Source organism: Pseudomassariella vexata (assembly GCF_002105095.1).
Source record: "Pseudomassariella vexata strain CBS 129021 chromosome Unknown BCR38scaffold_4, whole genome shotgun sequence".
Taxonomy (NCBI): domain Eukaryota; kingdom Fungi; phylum Ascomycota; class Sordariomycetes; order Amphisphaeriales; family Pseudomassariaceae; genus Pseudomassariella; species Pseudomassariella vexata.
In genome coordinates this window covers 882,061-905,027 of record NW_024467959.1, presented here as the reverse complement: position 1 = coordinate 905,027, position 22,967 = coordinate 882,061, and the positions used below count along the sequence as shown (strand labels likewise).

The window sequence follows — 22,967 nt, the reverse complement described above, 5'->3', positions numbered from 1 at the left end:
GGAGTATCAAGTTAGCTAAAAGGAGTCTTTCCGCATTACAAAACAGGATATTCCAGTAAACTGGGGCAGGGTTGGCCAAATCTGCAAGCCCAATGGGTTAATACTCGTTCTCATATAGAATGTAGCATTATTACACTACTGCTTGATATTCTTTAACCATATATTCCACCTTTTTGTTGGATTGTGGGCAAGTGGTCTTGTATTGAAAGTGTTATAATCTCTGGAGAGTCCTGAACGAAGTGAACGGCGGCCATAAGGGCCTTATATAGACAGGAATGACTGATGCCTGTCCTATATGCAGGACTTGTGTGGTTCGATAGGTGGTGGTCATATGTCCTTCCATGACTCGCAGTATTGATGTAGTAGCCTTGAAGGTCCAACACTTTTTCTAATCCAGAACCCCTATCATAATTTACAAACCCAACCATTTAAACCCAGAGACAAGCTTCCTACCCTTTATACCATCATAAGTTCGTTCCTACTTCAAGTGAACTGAGTATCAATAGCAAAACGACATGCTGTGCCCCTCAAATATCCCACCGCTCCCTTAAGCAGTCTCAGTTCGCACAAAGAATCCAGCATCAGCCGTCTCAAAGAACTGGAGACTCCCATTCTCAGTCTCGCTCGCAATCCTGAACTCGAACACCAGATCACTCGTTGCGGCGAAGTTGGCGATGACGGTATTTACGGCTGTGGTGATCTTTCCACCAGACACAGGCAACGGCCCAGCAGTGCCGATCTTGGTTCCCAAGCCGCCCGAGGTGCGCGTGTAGATGTCGATGGCGGCAGCACCCGATTGAGAAATGGCAAAGCCGGCGGGGAACTTGGCGACGAGCGAGGCGGTTCCTTTAGCCCCCGACGGCTGGAACTGGAGTATTTGGTCCTCGTAGTAGTCTGGGGGACTTGCCGCGGCGTAGAAGCCCTCATCCGAGACGGTGGACCAGAAGGTATAGTCGCGGCGCTCTACGGTGGCTGGGCTGCTGGTGGGCAGGGCGGTTGCGGTGAAGCTGAGGACCGTGATGAGGACAGCTGAAAGTTGCATTTTGAGGATGGGTAGAGTAGACTATGATGTGAGAGGTTGGGCAATTGAGAGATTCAAGATATATAGTATGTAGCTTGGACTTGACTGAGGATGCATGGCACAAATTAACTTAACAATAAGCACAATGTGTTCCTTATATACTTGAGGTTTACTTGTCTTCATCGTGATATATCACATTTGCATGCCTCAGTCGGCGTCCGTCCCGCCTTCCCGTGCCACCATGGACAAGGTAAGTGAAGAAGGTAATTCGACACGCTGTGATTCGATGTGAACATTACCTCGTACTCAGCTTACAGACCTTCGGTGTGTTCGGTGTCAGCATCCACCTGCGCGCCAATGTCAGATATGGCCGGACCCTGGTGACCGGTAACGAATCAGAGAATCAGAGAATCGCCATGGCAGACGAGCCAGGTATGTCGCGATCCTTGCAATGCATGGATTGCATGCGCTCAGTGGAAGTTTTATGGCTCACAGGCCGGGCCACCAGGTTCTTCGAGGTTGCATAAGGAGGTTCTAGAATCAGATAACAAATAGATGGAAACGTGTGGTACGATACTCAAGATTTATCATGTGTTGGCTTGCAAATTTGCAGCGGACTGAAAAGTGAGCTGGTTGCATCATTGGTTCCTATCGACCACCTGCCCGATGCCACCATTCTCTAGAGCTCTAGCTTTTCTGTGCTAAAATTGAGTGCAGGATATCTCATAACCGGTGAGAATATCGGCCGAGTGGCTTTTGGAAATTCTCGTAACTGATGTAGTACCTTCCAACTACTACGTCTTGGCGTAAGTTGAAGCCCAAGTTGGCATCGTGCATGTTCATTGCCAAGACGCAAACATGCGCTCGCTTGGCTATCAAAATCTTTCCAGGGATTATAAAGAGGATTTATGTCGGAGGGCACGGCGTAGACCGTTCGCCAATCTCTTCTAGGCAGCTGCAATGTGCTGCCAGGGGCTGCGTGGCCTTACTAATCAATAGCATGACTATGCGGCTCGTTGAGGCGGATATCGGCTATGATGATGATCCTGGGTAGCCGCGATAGGCGAAAACGAATTCATCCTTAGTGTCTTGGCTTGCAGGGGAAGGAATTCCATCCAAGTGTTCCGTTCCAATAGAATCTTAGGCTCCCTCGCGTACTCGTGTAGGAGCAGAATAGTTGGCCTCGCCCCGGGTACTCCCGCACGATACAGGGTGGTGAATAATCATGCTGACATGGTGCCAGTCACAATCGTCTGATACTCCCACAGTTCCCATCAATATTCACCACGAGCCCTGTACGGCCTTTGTCACATACCGAACCATTTACAGGGTCCGGCTTCTCTCTCATCGACACACACAAAGTCGCACATCCTCCAAATTAGGAAGAATGCTTCGAAGTGTGACGGAAAAGTAGCACACGAAGATGACATGTCGCGAGCTTCGAAACTTCTACGTTATATATAGAGACTCTGGAATAAAGGCGATAATACGCAAGGAGTGAAATCCAAATCCGCGGTTGGAGATGTTGAATTGAAAGATACTTCTGAATAACCTCACACAATTACTTGTGAAGAAAGGCTTTTGTGGCTCTGAGTTACTCATGGCTGGTGAATCAATTCCAGCCTCAGGAGGATCCATTAGTTCAGTTCAGAGGCCTATATATTGCTGCCCTTTTACGGGTTCTTGTGATGGTGCATTTGCAATGTGATAATCACCTCGTCTTCTCATGTGTAACTCGAAGCCTGTCCAATTGTCGTCTGAGATGTGGTAATAGTCGAATATCCAGCGAGCCTAATAGCTCACTACACAAATTGTAGTTTCTTCACCCAGCAGAAAATATCCCTAAGGTTTAATCAAGAACCATACTTAAATGCAAGAAAGGCCCACCACACCATGCCATCCCATTGAAGTCATTCTCGACTAACTCAGTTTGTTTGTGCACTCGGTCTAGAAAGTGCCAGTTTCATTGAACCCGAGAGCGAACCATGATATCACCACTATTGCAATAACTACAAAGAAAGCAATGACATTTAGGATTCCCGCTGCCTTGGACTCCTGCTTCGCTCTAGTCTGAAAATTACTACGATTGTCTTGGCGCACATGTAAGAACTTGCGTCAGATCAGCGCCGCTTAGAATCCACACGAAAATCGGCACGCCCCAGACACTCACCGTTGTGGTCCCTTTCGATACAACGACTACGTTCGGAATGAAAGATATCATGCCTCCATACGACGCCAAGAAAGGTGTATTCATGTGGAACAGCTCACAATACGCATTTATCCATCAATAATAGCGCGTTTTACGGGTTTGGTCGTGACCGGCTGGCTGTTGTGGAGTGGGCGAATAGCCAATCCCAGGGGCGATTGAGGCGAGCAAACCCTCGAATAGGAAGTGGAACAGGTAACAGGAGCCCCATATTTGACTCCAGGTCACCCTCCAAGTGTTAACAGTTGGGCGGATTGAACGACCGCCACAATAACCAGAATGAGCCAATACAGCCCGTCGTGGACGACGTTCGGGTTTCGGCTCGATGCTTCTTTCTTCGCGGTTTTGCGGTGTGCTGAAGGCCTACGGACGACAACTTCTCATCTCACCCGCTCTTGATGATGGCCCATAACACCAAGACTGAATCCGTTGCAAACAATTGGTGAAGCTCGAAGCCAGAAGGCACGTCGTAGTCAAACATCAGAGACCCTGCTGAAAAGTACCTACCCGATGGATAGATACCACCTCTTCAAGAAACTTTGTCTAAGAACCCTATTTTACTCTGGTTCAATTACTCAAAGTCGCATCAAGGGCTAAGGAAGCGTGAAAACTAAACCTCTGAATCCAGTGGGAGTACCTGCGTCTCATCATCGATCATCCCTGTCTCACTGGCCTATATATAATACTGTTTATTATTTTGTAGGCATGCAATGGACTATGCAAAGGACTATGCAAAGCTTACTTTTCAATATATAATCAGAATCTAGACAGGTGAGGACGAGTAAGCGTTGAGGCTACAAACAGATCTGCACTTGCTACGTTTGTGCAAGAGCTATTTAACAAAAACAAGATCGATGGAACGCAGTTTGACTACTTCAATCATATGCAATCCCTTTGCATATGTGCTCAAACTATTTGCTATAACACGTCCACTGGATCCCATTCGTGTCCCACCCAAGTACCACCACTCCTGTTTGTATGCATCATAGAGCAGCTTTGGTTCCGAATTCGCATCAACCGATCGTCGTACGGTTGTGTAGTGTAGTGGTTAGCACGTGGGATTTTGATTCAAAATAAATATTCCCGAGTCGGGAGTTCGAGCCTCCCCACGACCTCTTCTTTTTCATTGCTCTCATGCTTTTGTTCAGTGCCAAAGCAGCAAATTGACAGAAAGTAAACCAAAAGAAATCTTTTTGCTGTCTCCATTTGGTGTGAGCTACGAAGTACGTTGAAGGTGGTTCTTCCTCCAAATGCAATTAGATACCCCACTAAGGTGCGATAAGCCGATAAGGCTTTAAGCATCACCCAAAAGTAAACATCTTGGCGCCGAATAGTTGGAGACGGTATCAAACATTTGACATTGTCTCCATCGCGGCCAGCAGGTCTCACTAATAGCCCCTTGCCACCCCTCGCTCGTTCTATTCTCAAAATGGAGTCTGCAGTTGCTGCACACCACCGCAAGATCGAGCTGCAGGCCCCGGAGGACCTCACCTACCTCCTGGCCAACGTCCGACGCGCCGCGACATCGCGAATCGACGAGGCCTTCCCTCCCGTGGATGGTGAACAAGGCGAAGATGAGCTGCGCACGCGGATAGAAGAGCTTGTGACCGAGGTACTTCCCCCTTTTCCCATCCCTTCCTCCCCTTTGACCCGTAGCTTTCACAATTTCAAGCACCCAGCTAGGTTACTGACACATACCTACGCACTTACAGTACATCACCAAAACATTCACCCTCGCCGCCCCCAACCTATCCATTAACGGCCTTCCCATCTCCCACACCCACGAAATTCTCTCCGGCCGTGCCCCCACCTCCACCACTGACCCATCCCAACCCGAAGAAGTCTTCGCGCCCTTCGACGCCCGCCTGCGCGCCCGCGTGGAGGATCTCACGCGCGAAGAGGAGGACCTCCTCCGCGACATCGCCGCACTGAAGAAATCCGTTCCTGCTACCGCGGCAGCGCACTGGAGCGACTCGGTGAAGCGGGGGATCCAAGCGGACGAGGAGGCGCTGGCGGCTTTGAAGGAACAGATCAGCAGCAGCAGCAGCAGTGGTGAAGCGGATGAGAAGGGGCAAGACAACGATTTGAAGGAGGTGATCAAGATGTTGGAGCGGCAGGAGGGGGTGCAACAAGGGTACGAGAGGGCGGTCAGGGGGCTGGGGAGGTTGAAAAGGGAGATGCCTTCTGTGGCGGCCAAGATGGAGAGGGCAAGGGGGGCCGGAGGCTATGTGGTGTCGGGGCGCTGAGGGGAGGAATAGCAGTGGTAATGGTAATGATGGGACGATGTTTGGTATGGAGTCCTGGCGTTTACGGTCCTGGCAGGGCCATTTTTATGCTCTAAATATGATACCATTTGCGGCAACGAGGATATGTTTGATTGGCTGTTCTCCAGCCTCCGATGGCTAAGTCCACCATTGACACGTCGGCATGGGTGTACAACAACAGCCTGCGTGCACTATCTGTACCCTCCAAAACTTGAGATGCCTCATTTGCCTCGCTAACGAGCAAAGACTACAACGAAGCCGCAGGATCGAGGTTATGAGGTGCACATGGACTTACTTGTCTACATTGAGTAACTGATAATCATCAATATATTCGTGGTAGAATGCCATGAGGCCATGGTAAAATAATATTGATACCCACAAGCCGACACTCGAGCATCTTCTTCGTAACGGGGCACAGCTCGCTCTTGCCCCCAGTCTTAGCCAACTGAATGCGAGATGCGCGTATGAACATGGCGCTGGTAGGATTGCCTCCCACTTTAAAGAAAGCCTTCTTGTATTCCTATCAAACATCTTGGCCTTTGTCAATGGTATGGAAAGCGCGAGGAAGCGGCGTCTTCCTTCTGTATCTACTCTTTAAAACGCAAGGATCCGTATTCCTCATCCTGGTCCTCAACACCACTCAAACTCCTTTTCTAATCCTCACCTCCGCACCGACAATGTACTCCAAGCCCGCATCCCTTCTCGCAATCTTCTCTCTACGCACTTCAGGTATTAGCCTTTCCTTTATGCTTCAACCTTGGCGGGCGCAGGGATCTCAGCCTCCGGTGCACCAGCCTGGGGAATCTCGGTACCCGGAGCCGGGACGTCCGCGGGAGCAGGTGCACTCTCTTGCGCCGCAGCAGGGGCCTTCGCCTCCCCGGCACTCTTCTCCCACTTGGCGGGCTTCGCCCACTCCTTCTCCATCCACGGTCCCATATTGCTAAACTGACAGCCACCCTCGCACTCACACGAGCCGCCAAACTGCTTGGGCAGGTTCTCGGCGGGCACCTGAGCCATGAGCTCTTTCTGGTAGCCGGAGCCTAGAATGTGGATCTTCTGGACTGTGACTGGGTCAAGCCAGCCCTTGACGGCGTTCCACACGCCGCTGAAGCCCCACGGCGCGTTGATCAGGTACATGCGGCCGAGGCGTTCAGGGTAGTAGTTCTGCGACATGGCTGACGCCTGCTTGACGTAGCTGTATACCTGCGGCACCTTGGTGATGCCTACGCCCTTGAGATCCATGATGGTGCAGCACGTCTCAAGGAGCTGGCCTGCCTTGCGTGAGGCGGCGGGCAGACGCGGATCGGACAGGCGCTCGTACTCGACGGCGAGGTTGGTCAGCATGCGTTCGGCCGTCGTGATTTTGTACATGGCGGTCAGGTCGATGCCACCCATTTGCTCGATGTAGACCGGGCGGCCATCCTGCAGAAAACGGGTTAGTCAAAGTTGCTTGCTTTATTGATGGATGGGAGTAGGTAGAGAGACTTGAACGGACCTTGTCTGTCTTGTGGTAGTACTGGGGGTAGTACTTGAACAGCTCGACCTTCTCGGGATAGTCCCAGGTGGGCACCGTCTCGTCGAGGTTGGTATCCTTTCGCCACTTCTCACAGTCGACAAACCTGTCTCGTCTGTCAATCGCAATGTTCTGAAAACTCAAGGGGCGGCGGTGGACAAGGCAGGCTCACATCTTCTTGGCCAAGTTGACATCGAACTTCCGGGCTCGCAAGAATCGCAACTGAGCAGCAACTATGGTCAGCCGTGTTGCACGATTTTCAAAGCGTCTAGTCGTCCTAGTCACCGTCCAGTCGCCCAGAACTTATAGCTTGGTTTATCTTCAGATAAGATGGCGGGGCATCATACCAATGTGAGTGTGTCCAACCGTTGGGTGAAGCCTTCGGATTCCAGCAACAGGCGAAGCTGGGATACTTGAGCCTGCTGCTGGCTTGTCAAGTGGCCTGGGTGACCCTCACCCGCCTCAGGGGCAGTTGTCGGGAAATCGTAGTCATCATACTTGGGGTCCAGCTCCATGGTAGGGTTCTGCTTCGTGTCGGCCATGTTGCGATCGGTCTTATGTCTGGGGTTAAGTAGGTAGCTTCGTCTATGCACGTCGAGGGGCAGTCGAGCAGTCTTTGCAAAATCCGTCTATTCGACAGTGAAAGCAACTTTGTAAAAGAGTCAAGAGAGCAAATATTGCGGTGTGCGATGCCGTATAGCTTGCTGTAAGAATACGGAGGCGGGCCCGACCGATAATTTGCGGTGACAAGTATCTAGGGGTGGTACTGGTTAAGGATAGCGGCAATCAAAAGATGTATTTGATAGTCGTGGCGTTGCTAGGCGAAAGGCCAGCTCAGAAGTGGAAATTCGTCATAGGAATATTTATGGTCAAATCTACAGCGCTGTCTGGGCCCCAAACGACGCCTGTGCGCTGCTCTCGGTTACGTAACAGGGGTCCTCCGCATCAACTAGATGTAGACCCCGCTAACAGTAGAAAGAGCATGTGTACATAGTACGTAGCTTTATTTCGTGCCCGTGCGCCAGAAGTACGATAGAGCAAGGATAAGGCGCAAATTTGTTCAAATCAAGATGACAATGCACGAATGCATCCTTTCACAAGAATTAGGAAGCGCAGCGAATGTCCGATGTGTGCAAATGCTCATTTGGGTTGGACGGTAAGCCGATAGTTGGGATGGCTGGCTGCAGCCAGCAATATGGGCATTGTCTGACGTCAGGCCCAACAGCTAGCCCCAATTGGGGTTTCTGTCGCCCTAGCCGTCAAGCTCGTAAACCCATGGATCTTCTATCAGCAGACGATGAGATACACACTACGTGGAGTCTAGTATTATAGATATCCTCTTTCTCGAGCCGTATCTCGTAATGGCATGGGCCACCGACTTGCTCCACAATCATCTACTGCCTCACCGCCAGGGAGATTGCGACGGTCCGGTCCATCATCCGTTGGGGTGTCCGTCTCCGTCCCCTTCCTTCTTGCCTCCACCTTTGCCGTCCTCGTCCGCCTTTTCTTTCCGCTTTTGCACAACATCCCAGTTGTAAACCCGCGCTATCGCGACTTCCATGGTCTGCAATGTGTCAGTAAGTTGTTACGCAGCAGTGGCGCGGGATACCAAATAGCATTACCGTAATCTGTTCGCGCAGGAAATCCAGGTCTTCTTCGCAATTAGCAAAACTCAACTTTGCTGCCGAGAGCTTCGACTCCAAGAGTGTTTCTGCCTCGTCGATTGGGTATGACAACATGACGTTTGCCTGTGGTCCTGCCTTTAGCCGCATGGTCTCCGTTACTTCATATTGCTCTAGTTGGACGTACCCCGAGCCAGAGAAATACTTCCTCCGTTGGCGGCAACGATGCTTTGGCGTACAATGTGTCGTTGAGCTCGAACGTCGTCTCAATGGGGTCCGACTCCTCCTGTAGAAGCGTCACCGTCAGCTTTGGGTGACTCGCCTGACGCTGTCCTCTCATCACCAGCGTACCGTTCTCGTCTTCAAGAACCGGACTGTCTCGAGCGTTTTCTGGATATCCGGCATCTTGTCCTTCAGGCCTGTTACCCTCCTCTGCAAATTGAGCTCCATGAACTGGTATTTCCTGGTCGAGAGCCACGTCAGCCCTCTGGTCCATCACTAGCATGCTCTTCAAATCGGCCCGGTAGAAACCCTAACCGAGATAGAACGGGTCGCGGTCTCCTCGTAATTCGGTGTTACGCACGATATCATCTCCTGGAAGCTTCGTAGGGTCTGCTCGACCTCCTCGCGTGATGAGACATAGTCCTCGACCTTGTCGACGAACGGCGCATACGGGATGCCTCGGGGGTTCGTGGCACCGGCCTCTTTCCTACTCGAGTGTCAGTTCGAATGGCGGGCAGATGGTGACTGGAACAGTTCCTACTCGGAGGCAGCTTCCTTGCCTTTGGCGGACATGATGTTGTATATGCGCGATGATCACGTCATAGCACGATGTTCGGGAGAAGGAACAGTCCAATTGGCAACTTGCTCGGCTTGGACGAAAATAATTATGCATTTAGACGGTGAACCGTGAGGGGTGGCCAGAGCTCCAAACGCTCACCTCGGTGAAGGTGGGGTCGTAGCTTGACCGGCATCCCTCACCGAGAAGTAGCGACGCTTCTTAAGTAAATAAGAACTCTTATCTACCAGGTGAATTGTACTTCTTTGAAATTACTGCGATAATAAGGTAAAAGTAAGGTAAATTCCACCTTCAAGAGTTTGGTCCCAAAGCTGCGCCGTCAGCAACAAACTCACCTCTACGCAGCCCGCCCAGGGTTAGGGTTAGGGTCTGGCTGGGGTCGGAGTAGAGGTTTAGGGTCTTATCTACCAGGCTCATGACCCGAATGCTCTATAATTGGCTTATGGTGGAACAGAAGTAATTCATTGGTACTGAAAGATCATTCTCAAAGGAATGAACCCGAACGGGTAAGGTTATAGATAGGAACACGGTCAGAACCTCGAAGTCAGTTCCAACAGCAGACCATATGCGGATGGGCTAATTATTCACGTGAAGGAGGTAATGTTGAGCCATTTCATGCTTCAAACTTATTGGAAACCGCTATCTGACATCATGCTTTGAAAACCATACGAACTACGCATCCTGTGATACATAGCTTCATTATCCAGTCAGATTGTCAACAGCCCGAGTAAATGGTCGAACACATATGCTAGATAATATTCAAAATTTCACAGTAGCCACTCTAAAAAGGACTCGTCTGAGTGGAAGTTTTTCAGGCTACAAGGGCCTGAATCTAGGCCCTGCATTGCTCGCCTCGAACGTAGACACAGAGTACTCTTCCTTGACATCATCTGACATAATCTCCAACTCCACCGTAGTATTATAGGTGCACCCAACATAGCATACCAAGAACTGCCGTTGCCCAGATTGCATCCAATAATGCAAAACCATTCAGTTCCAACCGGTGTATCCTACCGGTCGCGAAGGCTGCAGGCGCTAGAATTCTTGCTGAGAGGCTAGAGAATATACAAGTAGTTGCTGCTGTTGAAGGGAATTCACTCGCCTCCAGTCTTCACCATCCATTTACATGAAAAATGCATGGCGGCCAAGTCAAATGTCACCATTCAAGCCACGGGCGGTGCTTCATGGCCTGTGGCCTCGTCATTCTCTCCACGTTCCAGTATGGCGTAGATTTTGGACTGATGGGCGGGCTTCAAGCCATGCCTGAATTTCTAAAAGTTCATATACTTCTTCCTTCGTAAACAAAACAAAAATAATAATATTAAATACGCCGTAGGTGTTAACCCTCGGTACCTCTACAAGTACTCCCTTAAGGGGCTATAGATGATATAGCGGGCCCTTAAGCCGCGTCGGGCGGTTATACAGGTAAACTTGTAGCCAAATGACTACTAAACCTCCTGTCCCTCCCTAAGTCTGTGCTACAACCCCTGCCTGAACTACCGATAAGTGTGGTAATGTGGCACTTAAATTCGTCCTCAGGGGTGGGATGCTGCTGATGTGCAGAAGATGCTCGACTATTTTTTTTGTCGCGACAAGTCGTAGTATCTGCTAATTGGGGTTCTCGTCGAGCGTATACATCTCAACCATACGCTCAAGTGGATAGACCGTAACGTGGTCTAGACGCTCGCAAGAATCGCGGCGAGGGGGGGTCCGATAAGGGGTCGGATTAACGATTCGAATTCTGGACCGGCTGTCGAGTTATATTCCGCCGACGTAGTGCTTGACGGTCGACTGGCTAGGATGCTCGTAATCCTAAACTGCACCAATCTCCCTATTATCGCTAGGTAGGCGAAGTCAACAAGGTGGGCAGCGCGCCGTAAGGGTTGACTAAACCCCCTTGTGTGTCAGCTGCAGGATTCGAACCCGCGACTCGTCACCGACCCAAGTGGGCGAGGCTCAAATCGGGACTTATCTACCAGCGAAGTGACCAACTACACCAGCCGACAATGGGCAAACAAATGGCTGAAATAATGGCTCATCGAGCCGACGACGATAATGGCCCCGATATGTTCGACTCCACCGAGCTGCTGGGCGACCTCTTGACCCTCCTCGACGCGGAACCCACTCCCGTAGGAAAGAACATCAAAAAATCCTTTTCGGCGGCGGCAAGGTCGAAAGCGACGAGACATACAAGGTCCCCGGACCTCTCAAGTCTAAGGAGTGCACCCGGGACACTTGCTGTGTGTGGAAGTCCATCGCCGACGAGATGGCGGCGCAGTTCCGGGGGTCCTCGGGACGTTGTAGTCGGTTCGCCCGCATGGCTGTGCGACTGGGCTTCCACGATACCGGGGCATGGTCCAAAGACTTTGCCGGCCAGACGGGCGGCGGTGACGGGTCTATCTGTCTGACGTCCGAGGTCACGCAATCGGAAAACAATGGTCTCCAGGACATGTGCGCGAAGATGAACCAGTGGTACAACAAGTGGAAGAAGCAATTCGGATACAGCTCCGTCACTATGGCGGATCTCATCCAAATGGGCGCGAATGTTGCGACCGTTGTCTGGAATCTTGCCCGGTCCCTCTGCCCCTGCCGACTCCCGCATTGACTTATTCCGAAACAAAACGATTAGCCCTCACGGCCTCGTGGCTCTCGTCGTCGCGCACACCACTAGCCAGCAGAACTTGGCGGATACATCGCGAGCTGGTGACCCGCAGGACAGCACGCCTGGTGTTTGGGATGTGTTGTTCTACGGTCAGACTCAGGGAACGGCACGGACACCCAAGCGAGTCTTCAAATTCTCCAGTGACATAGCTCTGTCCCAACATCCCAAGACCAAGCCTGAGTGGCAAGAGTTCGCTGGCAATGGTGACCAGAAGCACTGGAATGAGGTAATTTCCCTTCGACAGAAGAATGCGCAGAGTTCCACCACACACAAATGATATCGATCTAGGACTACGCCAGGGAATACATCCGTCTCAGCCTCCTGGGCGTCAACAAGATCAACCCCCTTGACCGAATGCACCAAGGTGCTACCTCCCGCTGTCAGGAAAACGTCGTATCGGGCTCCTGATCAGGATATGGCCGACAAGTGGCTTTCCACCCTGGCCAGATCATCCACGGCCAAGAAGGTTGCCGATATACTGGAAAGAGGCGAGGCTATTATGGCTTCTGCGATCAACCTGACCCGGGACCTTTCCACGTAGGCCAGCTGAGCCGCGAAATAGAATGGTGTACATAGCGTAACGACAATGTGTAATGTTGACGATTGAACGTAGGATACTCTCATGCTCTTATCCAGTTCACCAATTTTATGGTTAACATGGTCACGCGCATTCGAGTTCTACGATGGTCAATTGAAAGAATACAAGAACGGCTTCAATTCTTCTCCGTCAAGACATTACAACGACCACATAGCCGCTCAGTACATCCCTGGTATGATGCGGTATGGCACATCCTTCTTGAACTGTACCCACTGCTCGCCATACTTATTCCCGCAGTACTCGTCGAGTACCACAACAGCGCGAGAGCTCAATTCCCACCCTTGCCACAATCCGGTCAGCAAACCGATCGTGTACCCTCCGCCCGTCATACAGTATCCTCCACGCCAGAGAGCGTACCCAAAATAGTTGATATGCCTCGCCCAACTCCATAGTCCCGTTTTGCAGACTTTGCCCTGGTTCTTGGGATCCTGCTTGAACTTCATGCGCTGGTACTCCGACAGCGTCTCGATAGTCAACCCGGTTGCATACGCCAGTGTGCCAAGGACCACCGGCGGCGGCAATGTAGTGCCAAAGAGCGATACCTTGGGGCCGGAGAAGCTCGACGACGTGTACGCACACGTGAAGAGTAGCGTGTTGACCGTATTGAAGACGGTATTAAACCCACCGACCACGACAGCAGCGCTAAAAGGGAACTCTTCCTGGCTTAGGACCGTCAGCCAGAGGATCTGCTTCAGCGTTGATCCCGTGGCCATAGCCAGTAGCAGTAGCCGGGGTAGAGACAATTCGAGCTTGTCGAGGAGCGCGACGCCGGTGGTTGCTGCGGCGCCGTAATTGAGGGCTGGTAGCCCGACAACTGACAGTCCGCGCTCAGCGGCGCCGTTGTGTAGGAGGTGGTATTGCCATGGGATGTCGAGGGCGCGCAGGCCGATGAAGGTTGCTGTGCCGAAAGGGGATGGCTTCTTGGAACCCCGGTTGATGAGGTCCATTGGTTTGGCCTTGGCCTTATCGGCCGGTGATGGATTAGGCATGTTCACACGCTGTAGTAGTTGCGCTGTGAGTCCTCCTAAGGTTACCTAGCAGAGTGGATTGCAGTGGAGGAGGTGGAGGATGCCTGTTAAATGTGGAACACATATTGTGCATTAAAATTGGGGTGATTGTCTTTAGACACAGGCATGGAAGCATATGACGCTATGGAAACCGAGATGGAACGATGTAGGACAGGGATAGTGCCTGCTCTGGAACGACCGTGCCGTAAACTCAATGTCAGAAGTGGTTCCGTGCATAGCCACCACCATCACCACCACTTGGTTCCAAGCCCACCAGCACTCAGCGCAAGCTTTCTAACCACAACACACTGCAACTATATCTCTGTGTGCCCCAACACTGAATTAGAAACATCAATCAAGCTCGCAGTTAATTGCTACTTCGGAATTGTGTGGAAGAGCCGAGGATGATTCAGGCCGTTGCACTAATAGTAATAACTACGTGCCTCGAGGGCAAGTACAGCCACCTGTAAATGTTTCGAGTACTGGCTCGACCTAAATCCTGGAAGACACAACTTGGTGTCTCAATCTAGATGCTTTTGTTTGGTTGTCCACCTTGAATATCCCCAGGGCTTGTCAGATGTTCCTTTAGACTACTTTAATCCAACGATATCTGATTCGCCTAACTCTCTGTGTTCGGTCGAACAATACCCCGTTACTAGGAGATTTCTCCGCTCTATCTTCAATCTAGAGCACTCCAACTGGAGTATTTCGTGGTAGTCGTCCATGTCTGCTGCGAATTCGTCCCTATGTGCAACGAAACTCGTCTGGGCCAGCTCAAGGCCTACTTCGAAAACTTGGATATTTATGCATTTCAATGGGACCTCAAAAATGTCCCCAAGCCGCTAGACCAGTTGAGTGTTGAGGAGGCTCAGTAGATTTTGAAACCGAGGGACGTGATCCACAAACTGTACACTAGGTCAGCCATCGAAAGACGCAGCCAAAGTCTGGGGATTAAGCTGAAGCTGCTTGACGTATGCTCCGCATTCGATTAAAAGACGGCGTGGAGATAGGCGCACAGATGTGATAATTCGACGTGGTTCGTGGATAACCACGACTACCAACTCTGGACAAACAAGGGTCCAGAATCCGTCCTGGTGGTCTTAACATATTAGTCTGAACATTCCAAGTATCTTGCTACAGGTTCCAGTCGAATCATTCCAATGCTGTATCGGGCTTTTATGATAGAAAATATCAATCTTGAAAGTGGACATGGCCTCCTGCTCCAGTGCATGAGAAAACAACGTGTCAACTTCGACAGAGTACGTCGCTTGTTGGTCAATTCCAAAGGTGACAAAATGCCTTTGGTTGATGCATCCTCATGAGCCGTTTTCTTCTACGCGTTCCCGGTCATTTTCTGCCTCGACGTGTATGTTTTTCAGTGTGCTGTCCAATACGCGAGACTTATTATATCTCCTATTGCAAAGGTGCCACGGAGACATGCGCTGGCAAGAGATTCTCGACTGGATTACTGCTATTGCGGACGCCGTCATTTTCGTTCTCGTTTCGGCACAGGTTGATTCTAGTTTCTGCAACCGAACGGTCCAACAAAGCCGTGCAATTACAGGCTATTTGCGAGGGCCCATGGGATGGAGCATAGTGGACCGCTCTAAGCAACGTCCGCAAAGTACATTTTATCTCAGGGCCGGTGATCCTGTGATGATAGTTTCTGGGATAAACGAAATCGGAAACGACTTGTGGGTAAATGAAATTCATAAATAATATTAAATACGCCGTAGGTGTTAACCCTCGGTACCTCTACAAGTACTCCCTTAAGGGGCTATAGATGATATAGCGGGCCCTTAAGCCGCGTCGGGCGGTTATACAGGTAAACTTGTAGCCAAACGACTACTAAACCTCCTGTCCCTCCCTAAGTCTGTGCTACAACCCCTGCCTGAACTACCGATAAGCGTGGTAATGTGGCACTTAAATTCGTCCTCAGGGGTGGGATGCTGCTGATGTGCAGAAGATGCTCGACTATTTTTTTGTCGCGACAAGTCGTAGTATCTGCTAATTGGGGTTCTCGTCGAGCGTATACATCTCAACCATACGCTCAAGTGGATAGACCGTAACGTGGTCTAGACGCTCGCAAGAATCGCGGCGAGGGGGCGTGCTGCGCGCCTTCTATCGTGAGGGGACGGGTTCGCCGACGAGCGTTATCGGATAGGCGAGGTCCGATAAGGGGTCGGATTAACGATTCGAATTCTGGACCGGCTGTCGAGTTATATTCCGCCGACGTAGTGCTTGACGGTCGACTGGCTAGGATGCTCGTAATCCTAAACTGCACCAATCTCCCTATTATCGCTAGGTAGGCGAAGTCAACAAGGTGGGCAGCGCGCCATAAGGGTTGACTAAACCCCCTTGTGTGTCAGCTGCAGGATTCGAACCCGCGACTCGTCACCGACCCAAGTGGGCGAGGCTGAAATCGGGACTTATCTACCAGCGAAGTGACCAACTACACCAGCCGACATGAAATTCATAAGAATAGGGAATTCAGATACCCTGGAGCGCGTTTTCGGTGCCAGTACGGGCGGGCATACACAAGGTGCCGCGAGCATTATAATGGAATGGGGTTAATGGAACACGAGGTGTGCTCTTGTTGCATTTCGGACGGGTATAACCCCTATTTTGGCGTTCAAACAGTTAGAAAATGAGAAATTTTGTTTGATCTAAATCATGGGAGTGAGGTACGAATGAGATGGATCCAATGTTTGTTAAGCTGCCTCTTCTTTTCTATAGGGAAATCACTAGCTTCTAGTGTGATTTATAGAAACTTCTAGGTACAGCATCGACAGACATACACATGCCGATGAATATATTTTGGTATTGACAATACGTTGTATTATGAGGAGCCAATTGGAGTTTTGTAAAGTGTAGTAACACGAACTCAACACTACAAAAGTTTGTTTTTCTTGCAGAATTTATACCCCATCAAACAGGTAAGATATATATCGCTCAACCCTCATATCTTAACTAATATCTCAAATCTGAAGACTAACGCCGAGAGCTTCGCAGGTGTCCGTAGCCCATGTCAGTGTCGCCAGCCTTTGAATTGTCAGCCAAACACATCCTGCTTCGCCATGCCCCTCAAGTTTATTTATTTGACTTACTGGTCAGCTGATTCACAAGCACCAATAACACAAGTCAATACAGCCTGGTTATAAGCCGAGTCCCTAGCAATGCCACAATGTTAGTAAGTGTCGTGTTACCATCAGCCACAGCCGACAATGACAAGGGTATGACGTAGCAAGAAGCGTCGAAGGAGAAAAAGCAGAACGCACCCGCACAAACATGCGAAGTCGGTCGTGTCAGCACATGCACTGGTGTCCACGTTGTCAGTGAAACAGGCCTGGGCGCAAGTGGGTAGCTCCGAGACGTCCTGGGCGGCGACGAAGGTGGCCAAGAGGGTGATGAGGGTGATGGTGGAATGCATTTTCCAAAGCGTTAGAGTTCCGAGGTTTGTATGGAGCAGGATATGGTTGAAGATTGATGAATGTTGTGATGGGCCTGGGGGATGATGTGATGGGGTTGTGGAGGTTAGAAGGTGTTTATATCGACCGCTACTTCCCCTTGTGTCAAGGGGCAAGTCACAGGTGTTGTGGACTTTACAGGGTCTAATTTTTGCCGGGCTGAGAATCACAACAACAATTGTGGAATCTTCACATGAAGCCGAGATCATCTCCTTAGCCGCCCAGGCAACAGCCAACATATACCCTGGAAAGTTTGTATAATGGGATTGCAGAATGCGGAGAACCCTTGCTGCTGGATGTCGCAGAAGCTTGAGGTGCCAATTGAGGCAACGAGACTACCACCAAGATCTTGCCCCGAATGTAACGGCATGATCATCTATAATCTATTTGAACTTTACAAGGCCAGGGGTACCAGGAGGGGCGCTCCCGTGAATATCCACGTATAGAGGACCCGGGAAAATAGCTAGAATAATACCAACCTATGGCTATGCCACAGGTGAATATGTGACCCACATATAGTACACGACTTGATGAACTTGTCCATTTTCAATTTTAAAGAAATGGGATAATACTTACAGTGTTGTCTTTAACGGCAGGTACCATTCCCGTGTCTTTCCACAACCAAAATTTCCGATATTGTTCCAAACCCCAAGCTGTCCATCTGTGTACAAGATAATTAGATAGTTGCCATATGCCCCCCTTCCAAGAATATTCCACGGCACAACCCCATTCGATCCAATTCACCGGGATAACCCTGTTTCTCCAAGAAGCAAGTAGTCACCCGGGCAATATACCATCGGCACTCGAACTAAATAGGGCCCCTGTCCCCGTCCTCCGCGCCGGCACTAATACTTGGCAATTCTGGGGTAAAGCGGGGGACGTTCCATGGCTGCAAACAAGGACAGTGTCTTCACCATACTCCTAGACTTGTGATAGAGTACTAACAGAAGGAACATGCAGGCTTTCAAGAGTGCTATAGCCGAATAGTGGAAACTAGCTTGTTCGCACTGCTCCTGCCCCCTTCTCCGCCCAATGGCCAAAAGCCGTTGTTGCATTTCTAGTTGTTAGGAACACAACGTTACGCCCTTAAATGACTGCGATTTATGTGCTTCGGACCCAGTATGCTTGAGGAACGTACTCGTTTACCTGATATGTGCAATAATGGAGCTATCGAAATATAAAAAAGTTGAGTAATTATGCTACTAGTCGCCTCATCATCCCCAACGGCAACACCTTGCCTTGGAGGACGAGCTTGAGAGCAAACTATGGCTCAAATCTGCTAATACAATATGGCTGGATCCGAGTCACTTCACTCACCGCAGCCCTCAAGAGACTATACGATTCATTCACATGAAGGCCCCTTCTTTCACCACGATACGTGACATTGCCAATATTGCACCTCCTTTTAATTTCGCCTGAAGTTTGAAAATGTGTTCCTCACAGAAAACACATCAAGTGTTTCTCTATGTACTCCATCCATGAATGTACTCTGCCGTCTACACATTGCAAATTCCCTATGTACCAATCACACTAAATCCCATCGCTTGATGCAAATACCTCCCATATAGGGTAACCTAGATAGATCCTGTGTCAAACACTAATTTCACCTAGTCCAGTTCGTTTTACCTCCTGTCGTCCTCACCAAGCCCTAGCATAATGGTATCATGAACGAAGAAGAACAAGTATGCGAATCTATGAGAGTCTCCGCACTTCTTTTGCTCTATCTACATGACAACCTGTAGTGCGTGTGTAAGTTTCACATCGACACAATCTTGGAGGGGTATCAAACTTACGCATTCATCCTCTTTCTTGCCCTGGGGAATACCCATCTCATCAAACGTAGCCGGACCCGACTTTACCGGCTTCGGCTTCGCCTGAGGTGCGCTCCCTTGTGCTGGTGCGCTCATGGCCGAGCCCATGGAATTTATAGTTGGGGTGGGAGACCCAATCTTGGCGGGCGGCGCACTAGCGCGCCCTGAGCCAGCAGGTCCCATCCCATAGTCCATGGGTGGGTCTTTTCGCGGTATGCCAGGCGTGATGGGTCCTGGTCCTGGCCCTGGCCTTGCACTGGCGGGTCTCGGGCCTGGTGGTAGGCCGGGAGTCCCCATGGAGCCCATCGAAGCCATCGAGTCACTGCGGGGACCTGGGCCGATACCGCCGCTCATGGTGGGAGAGGTCATGCCTCCAGCACCGGATGGGCGACCGCTGTACGTGTTAGAAGCTGGTCGCGGTGCTGGTCGCGTACCGTAGTCGCGTCCGGGGTTGGCTGGGATGGGAGCGGGAGCACCGTAACCACCTGGGGGGAATTGACCAGGTGGGGGTATGTTGGGATTCGTTTTCGTCAAACGGTTCTGCGAGGGGTTGTTTGGAGCGGGGCCACCAGCACCAGCAGGTCGCTGATTGTAACCTCCGTGTGGCCCTGAGGGTGGTCGTTGATCGTATGCTGACATCTGACCACGGCCACCTTGCACTTGGGGTGCCCAGCTGGCCGAAGCCGACACGGGACGACCACGGTTCGGATCCACTCCAGCCGGAGGAATCCCCAGGTTGCCGCCAGACTGCGATTGACGAATGCTGGGGCCGGGTATTCCTTGCTGGCCGGGGGACTGGGAACGAATGGCAAACGCGCTTGTCGAATGGTCCGCCGATGGTCGAATGCCGGGGTTGAAGTGGGAGCCTTGAGGAGCCAACTGCGGCGTACGACTTGACATGTCATCTTCCGGATACGGCGCCGTTGACTTCGGTCTGGCGAGGTTGAGGGGTGCTGGCCGGTCATCCTCGGGATAAGGAGCAGCCGACTTCGGTCTGTCGGGGAGATTGACAGTAAACGCGGGTGGTCTACCCCCTGTCCCGGTCAAAGAGGGATCAGGCATATCAGCATGCTCGTGTGTTTGGGATCGGGGAGAGGGATTCGGGGACACCCGAGGTGAGTCTCTAGGTGACCGTTGACTGCCCTCTGCCAATGGGGGCAAGGGGTTATTCTGCTTGAATCGGTCTGGTCGCTTGCCTCGCTGCGATCCATGCTGCGACTTAACTCTCGACAAGGCTGTTGTTTCGTGATCTGTCTTAGAGAGAGTCTTGGACTGGGAGAGCCCTTCGATGCGTTGCAGAGCATCTTTATTGCCGTGGTCGGCAGCGAGTTCATACCATCTTCGTGCTTCTCGCAGATCCTTCTCTACGTAGATACCGATTTCGTTGTAGTAGCCCATGGCAAACTCGCCGGTCGGGAGCTTGGCCTTGGCAGCGAGTTGCGCATACTTGTAAGCAAGTTGCTCATTCTTGGCAAACGTCCCCTCATAACCGAACAAGAACCATCTGCTCACACCCAAGCAGGCCTCGGGCTGCCCCTGTCTCGCAGCAAGTCCGTAGTAATGCAGCGACAGTGCAGGGTTGAAGTCGCAGCTTAGTTGGCACAGTTCATATGCCTGACCCATCTTCAGCTGTGCTTTGGCGAAACCTAGATATGCTGCCTTTTCGATATATTGGCGTGCCACGCCCAGGTCGGAGGAGAGAACACCCTGGGGAATATTCACGTCGGGCAGGTCTCGGGCAATGATCATGCCATAGACAAAAGCGCCTTGAGGTGCGTCCTCGTCAGCTGTATCCGCAGCTGAGTGGATCAGTTCCAGTCCGCGAGGCATATCCTTGTACTGGCCGTGTTGTCCCATCAAGCTGATCATGCCCAGACGGTACGATGCCGCAGAGTCTTTCAAAGCCAAGCCTTTGTTGTAGTGCTGTATCGCCAGGCTGACGTCGTTCGAGTTTTCGTAGAGCATGCCAATCCTGTATTCGGCACGACCCCAGCCATGTTGCGCCGCTGCCGTGTACCCGAGGTATGCCTCCTTCTTGTCCTGTCGCTTTCCAAACTTGCCAAACTCCAGCCACTTACTCCGGATGAAGACGGCCTCGGGGTGTCCCTGTTCGGCTAGGTACGTGACAATATTGACGGCGTCCATGCGCAGCTCATGTTCAATCTTTGGCGTTCCAGGGCGCATGGTTTCACGCTCGCCAGGCCCTCGCAATGCCTCGGCCTCGCGAACGGCGGCCTCGGCGGATATCTCGACGTAGGAAAGAACGTCTCGGGCCCAGCAAATCTGCATGCTAGGATCGTTGGAGTGAAGAACGTGTTGGCGGCTCTCCGCGAGCACAGCCTCCTTCTCTTCATCGCTCGGGGGGATGTGCTCGCCCTTGACTTTGGGGAAGGGCGAGAACGAGGGAAGATCCCGCATGTCTTTGCCGTTCTGGTCAAAGAGTGCTGTATTATTCTCGTTTTCGTGGTAAGGACTGTAGTTGGAGGCCGGGCTATAATCCGTCGCAGGCTGCCCGGGCTTCGGCTGTTGATATTGCTGCCCAAACCTGGTGTTAAGCGACGGTTCGCGACCGTGCTGTGGGCCGCCCGGGCCTGGCATTGGTTGCGAACCGTCTCTCCTGGGATCGACGGATCGCGCTTCGAGTTCTAAGCGATGTAGGTCTGCTTGCATCTGGTGGGGGACTTCGGGCATCACTCTGTCCGACCAAGTCGTCTTGTTAGCCAAGCACGCAGCTAGCTGGATTCGTCGCATGCACTTGCATGCGAGAGAACGAAGAGGGGCGGATGTCAAATCGCAGTCTTGGCTCCGTTCCCCGCCGAGGGGTCATATCATGGAACGCACCTTTGCGGCGACGGTGCTATCACCTCAGGTCTGGGGTAATAGTAGTCATCCTGACCGGTAGGATAGAAAGTGGCACCAAAATGAGACATGATGGTGTGGGCAGAGTTGTGTCTTTGCTGGTGTGTGTCTGCCGCCTTGATTTGAGAAGGATCAGCTCGGATGCGTCCTGCCTTGATGACCAATCGGCGGATGAGCTGTGGCGGGGTTTTGGTTGTGTAGGAGGCCGCAATTAATGTGAGTCTCCCTTTCCGCTTTCCCTTGCTCTGTCTCTGGGATTTCTCTCGCTCTCAGCTCTATCAGCTCCAAATAACCGGCCAGCACACACAGGTGGATTGGAACCAAGCAAGAGATCGAGGCAGAGCTCGCGGTTGTCGCTGTCGCTGTCGCTCGTGATGGTCAAATGCGGTGTCGCAGCAAGCAAATGTCTCAAGTTGAATTCCCGTCTTCAGCAACTTTTGAGGTTGAGGCACCGGATGCAGTTGTTCAAAGACGGCGGTGCAAGACGTTGGCCGCTTCTTTGTACCTTTAGATGAGTGGAGAAGTTTAGCGAAAGACCCAGCAATGCAGACGACTGCGGTTGCCCATTTTAGAGGCGCAATGCAATGCAAGCTAAGAACTCCCTCGGCAGATACTTATTACGGACCTTATTGACAGGGCTTATTGAAAGTCTGAGATGATCTCATCCGCTAATGGATACCAATACCTCTCTATCATGGGCTTGCCGCAGTTTCTGACCACAGTTTCTGACCAAGACTTCTGTGGTCGTATCATGACCCAGAAGCTAGGGAAATAATGAGGGGGAGGGGGGGAAGAATTAGATAGACTGATTCCTGTGGGCTCCTCTACCAGGCAAGTGCTCGGGAATGCTTACATACCTGCTACTGTTGTCACAACTTGAAGTTTGGGACCATTGCTAAATTGCCATGCGTCTGCTCCGGTGGTGGAGTTTTGCATACCCTGACACGCGTAATCAAGTGGGCTGTAACGGGTCCTCATTTGTACATTCACATTGATTCTAGAATTTGTCGCAATGGTAACCTGGGTTTTTGTGTTTGTCTTAGCTGCAACGACCCGTACAATAGTGCGAATGGCATTGCCGGTTGTTTGAAGGGTCATGGAAAGTTAATCATCCAAAAAGGGAGTTGCCTCAACTGTC

At 51.3% G+C, this 22,967-nt stretch overlaps 8 protein-coding genes and 1 non-coding gene across 9 annotated transcripts; 3 read left to right on the top strand and 6 right to left on the bottom strand.

The window, feature by feature from the left end:
- Positions 1 to 547: 547 nt before the first annotated feature.
- On the bottom strand, positions 548 to 1,042 carry BCR38DRAFT_407212 (uncharacterized protein; the record flags this gene model as incomplete). Its single annotated transcript, XM_040858143.1, has 1 exon — positions 548 to 1,042. The coding sequence occupies one exon, from the start codon at positions 1,040 to 1,042 to the stop codon at positions 548 to 550; it is 495 nt and encodes a 164-aa protein (XP_040717835.1).
- A 3,215-nt stretch (positions 1,043 to 4,257) lies between these two features.
- BCR38DRAFT_t137 lies at positions 4,258 to 4,342 on the top strand. Its single transcript has one exon. It is a non-coding gene; the product is annotated as a tRNA-Gln (tRNA).
- Positions 4,343 to 4,656: 314 nt separating this feature from the next.
- On the top strand, positions 4,657 to 5,473 carry BCR38DRAFT_407211 (uncharacterized protein; the record flags this gene model as incomplete). The annotated part of the gene is made up of 2 exons (XM_040858142.1): positions 4,657 to 4,839; positions 4,940 to 5,473. 2 exons carry the CDS (start codon positions 4,657 to 4,659, stop codon positions 5,471 to 5,473), a joined length of 717 nt encoding a protein of 238 aa, XP_040717834.1.
- Positions 5,474 to 5,827: 354 nt separating this feature from the next.
- On the bottom strand, positions 5,828 to 7,852 carry BCR38DRAFT_426372 (phosphatidylinositol-phosphatidylcholine transfer protein). Its single transcript, XM_040859761.1, has 4 exons — positions 7,352 to 7,852; positions 7,177 to 7,226; positions 6,987 to 7,110; positions 5,828 to 6,913 (listed from the first exon to the last, which is right to left on the bottom strand). Exons 1-4 carry the CDS (start codon positions 7,544 to 7,546, stop codon positions 6,236 to 6,238), a joined length of 1,047 nt encoding a protein of 348 aa, XP_040717833.1. The 5' UTR covers positions 7,547 to 7,852; the 3' UTR covers positions 5,828 to 6,235.
- A 274-nt stretch (positions 7,853 to 8,126) lies between these two features.
- BCR38DRAFT_426366 (Prefoldin subunit-domain-containing protein) lies at positions 8,127 to 9,548 on the bottom strand. The gene is made up of 6 exons (XM_040859760.1): positions 9,390 to 9,548; positions 9,210 to 9,335; positions 8,978 to 9,089; positions 8,814 to 8,912; positions 8,627 to 8,752; positions 8,127 to 8,568 (listed from the first exon to the last, which is right to left on the bottom strand). Exons 1-6 carry the CDS (start codon positions 9,419 to 9,421, stop codon positions 8,440 to 8,442), a joined length of 624 nt encoding a protein of 207 aa, XP_040717832.1. The 5' UTR covers positions 9,422 to 9,548; the 3' UTR covers positions 8,127 to 8,439.
- Positions 9,549 to 11,431: 1,883 nt separating this feature from the next.
- BCR38DRAFT_456038 (heme peroxidase) lies at positions 11,432 to 12,628 on the top strand (the record flags this gene model as incomplete). Its single annotated transcript, XM_040861865.1, has 5 exons — positions 11,432 to 11,554; positions 11,596 to 11,999; positions 12,055 to 12,313; positions 12,376 to 12,414; positions 12,452 to 12,628. The coding sequence occupies 5 exons, from the start codon at positions 11,432 to 11,434 to the stop codon at positions 12,626 to 12,628; spliced, it is 1,002 nt and encodes a 333-aa protein (XP_040717831.1).
- A 215-nt stretch (positions 12,629 to 12,843) lies between these two features.
- Positions 12,844 to 13,674, bottom strand: BCR38DRAFT_337999 (uncharacterized protein; the record flags this gene model as incomplete). The annotated part of the gene is made up of 1 exon (XM_040855577.1): positions 12,844 to 13,674. One exon carries the CDS (start codon positions 13,672 to 13,674, stop codon positions 12,844 to 12,846), a length of 831 nt encoding a protein of 276 aa, XP_040717830.1.
- Positions 13,675 to 16,670: 2,996 nt separating this feature from the next.
- Positions 16,671 to 17,167, bottom strand: BCR38DRAFT_522190 (CFEM domain-containing protein; the record flags this gene model as incomplete). Its single annotated transcript, XM_040865221.1, has 3 exons — positions 16,971 to 17,167; positions 16,800 to 16,862; positions 16,671 to 16,734 (listed from the first exon to the last, which is right to left on the bottom strand). The coding sequence occupies exons 1-3, from the start codon at positions 17,120 to 17,122 to the stop codon at positions 16,671 to 16,673; spliced, it is 279 nt and encodes a 92-aa protein (XP_040717829.1). The 5' UTR covers positions 17,123 to 17,167.
- Positions 17,168 to 18,392: 1,225 nt separating this feature from the next.
- On the bottom strand, positions 18,393 to 22,368 carry BCR38DRAFT_426359 (uncharacterized protein). The gene is made up of 3 exons (XM_040859759.1): positions 21,812 to 22,368; positions 18,953 to 21,665; positions 18,393 to 18,895 (listed from the first exon to the last, which is right to left on the bottom strand). Exons 1-3 carry the CDS (start codon positions 21,898 to 21,900, stop codon positions 18,884 to 18,886), a joined length of 2,814 nt encoding a protein of 937 aa, XP_040717828.1. The 5' UTR covers positions 21,901 to 22,368; the 3' UTR covers positions 18,393 to 18,883.
- Positions 22,369 to 22,967: the final 599 nt, after the last annotated feature.

Coding starts and splice junctions, on each gene's coding strand:
- BCR38DRAFT_426372 (XM_040859761.1), bottom strand. CDS start 7,546: ATGGCCGACACGAAGCAGAACCCTACCATGGAGCTGGACCCCAAGTAT. Junction 7,111..7,176: donor GTCAACTTGGCCAAGAAGAT/GTGAGCCTGCCT, acceptor CAGACGAGACAG/GTTTGTCGACTGTGAGAAGT. Junction 6,914..6,986: donor ACTACCACAAGACAGACAAG/GTCCGTTCAAGT, acceptor CGTTTTCTGCAG/GATGGCCGCCCGGTCTACAT.
- BCR38DRAFT_426366 (XM_040859760.1), bottom strand. CDS start 9,421: ATGTCCGCCAAAGGCAAGGAAGCTGCCTCCGA. Junction 9,336..9,389: donor GGCAAGGAAGCTGCCTCCGA/GTAGGAACTGTT, acceptor ACACTCGAGTAG/GAAAGAGGCCGGTGCCACGA. Junction 8,913..8,977: donor GGTTCTTGAAGACGAGAACG/GTACGCTGGTGA, acceptor ACGCTTCTACAG/GAGGAGTCGGACCCCATTGA.
- BCR38DRAFT_426359 (XM_040859759.1), bottom strand. CDS start 21,900: ATGTCTCATTTTGGTGCCACTTTCTATCCTACCGGTCAGGATGACTAC. Junction 21,666..21,811: donor ATAGCACCGTCGCCGCAAAG/GTGCGTTCCATG, acceptor TTGGTCGGACAG/AGTGATGCCCGAAGTCCCCC.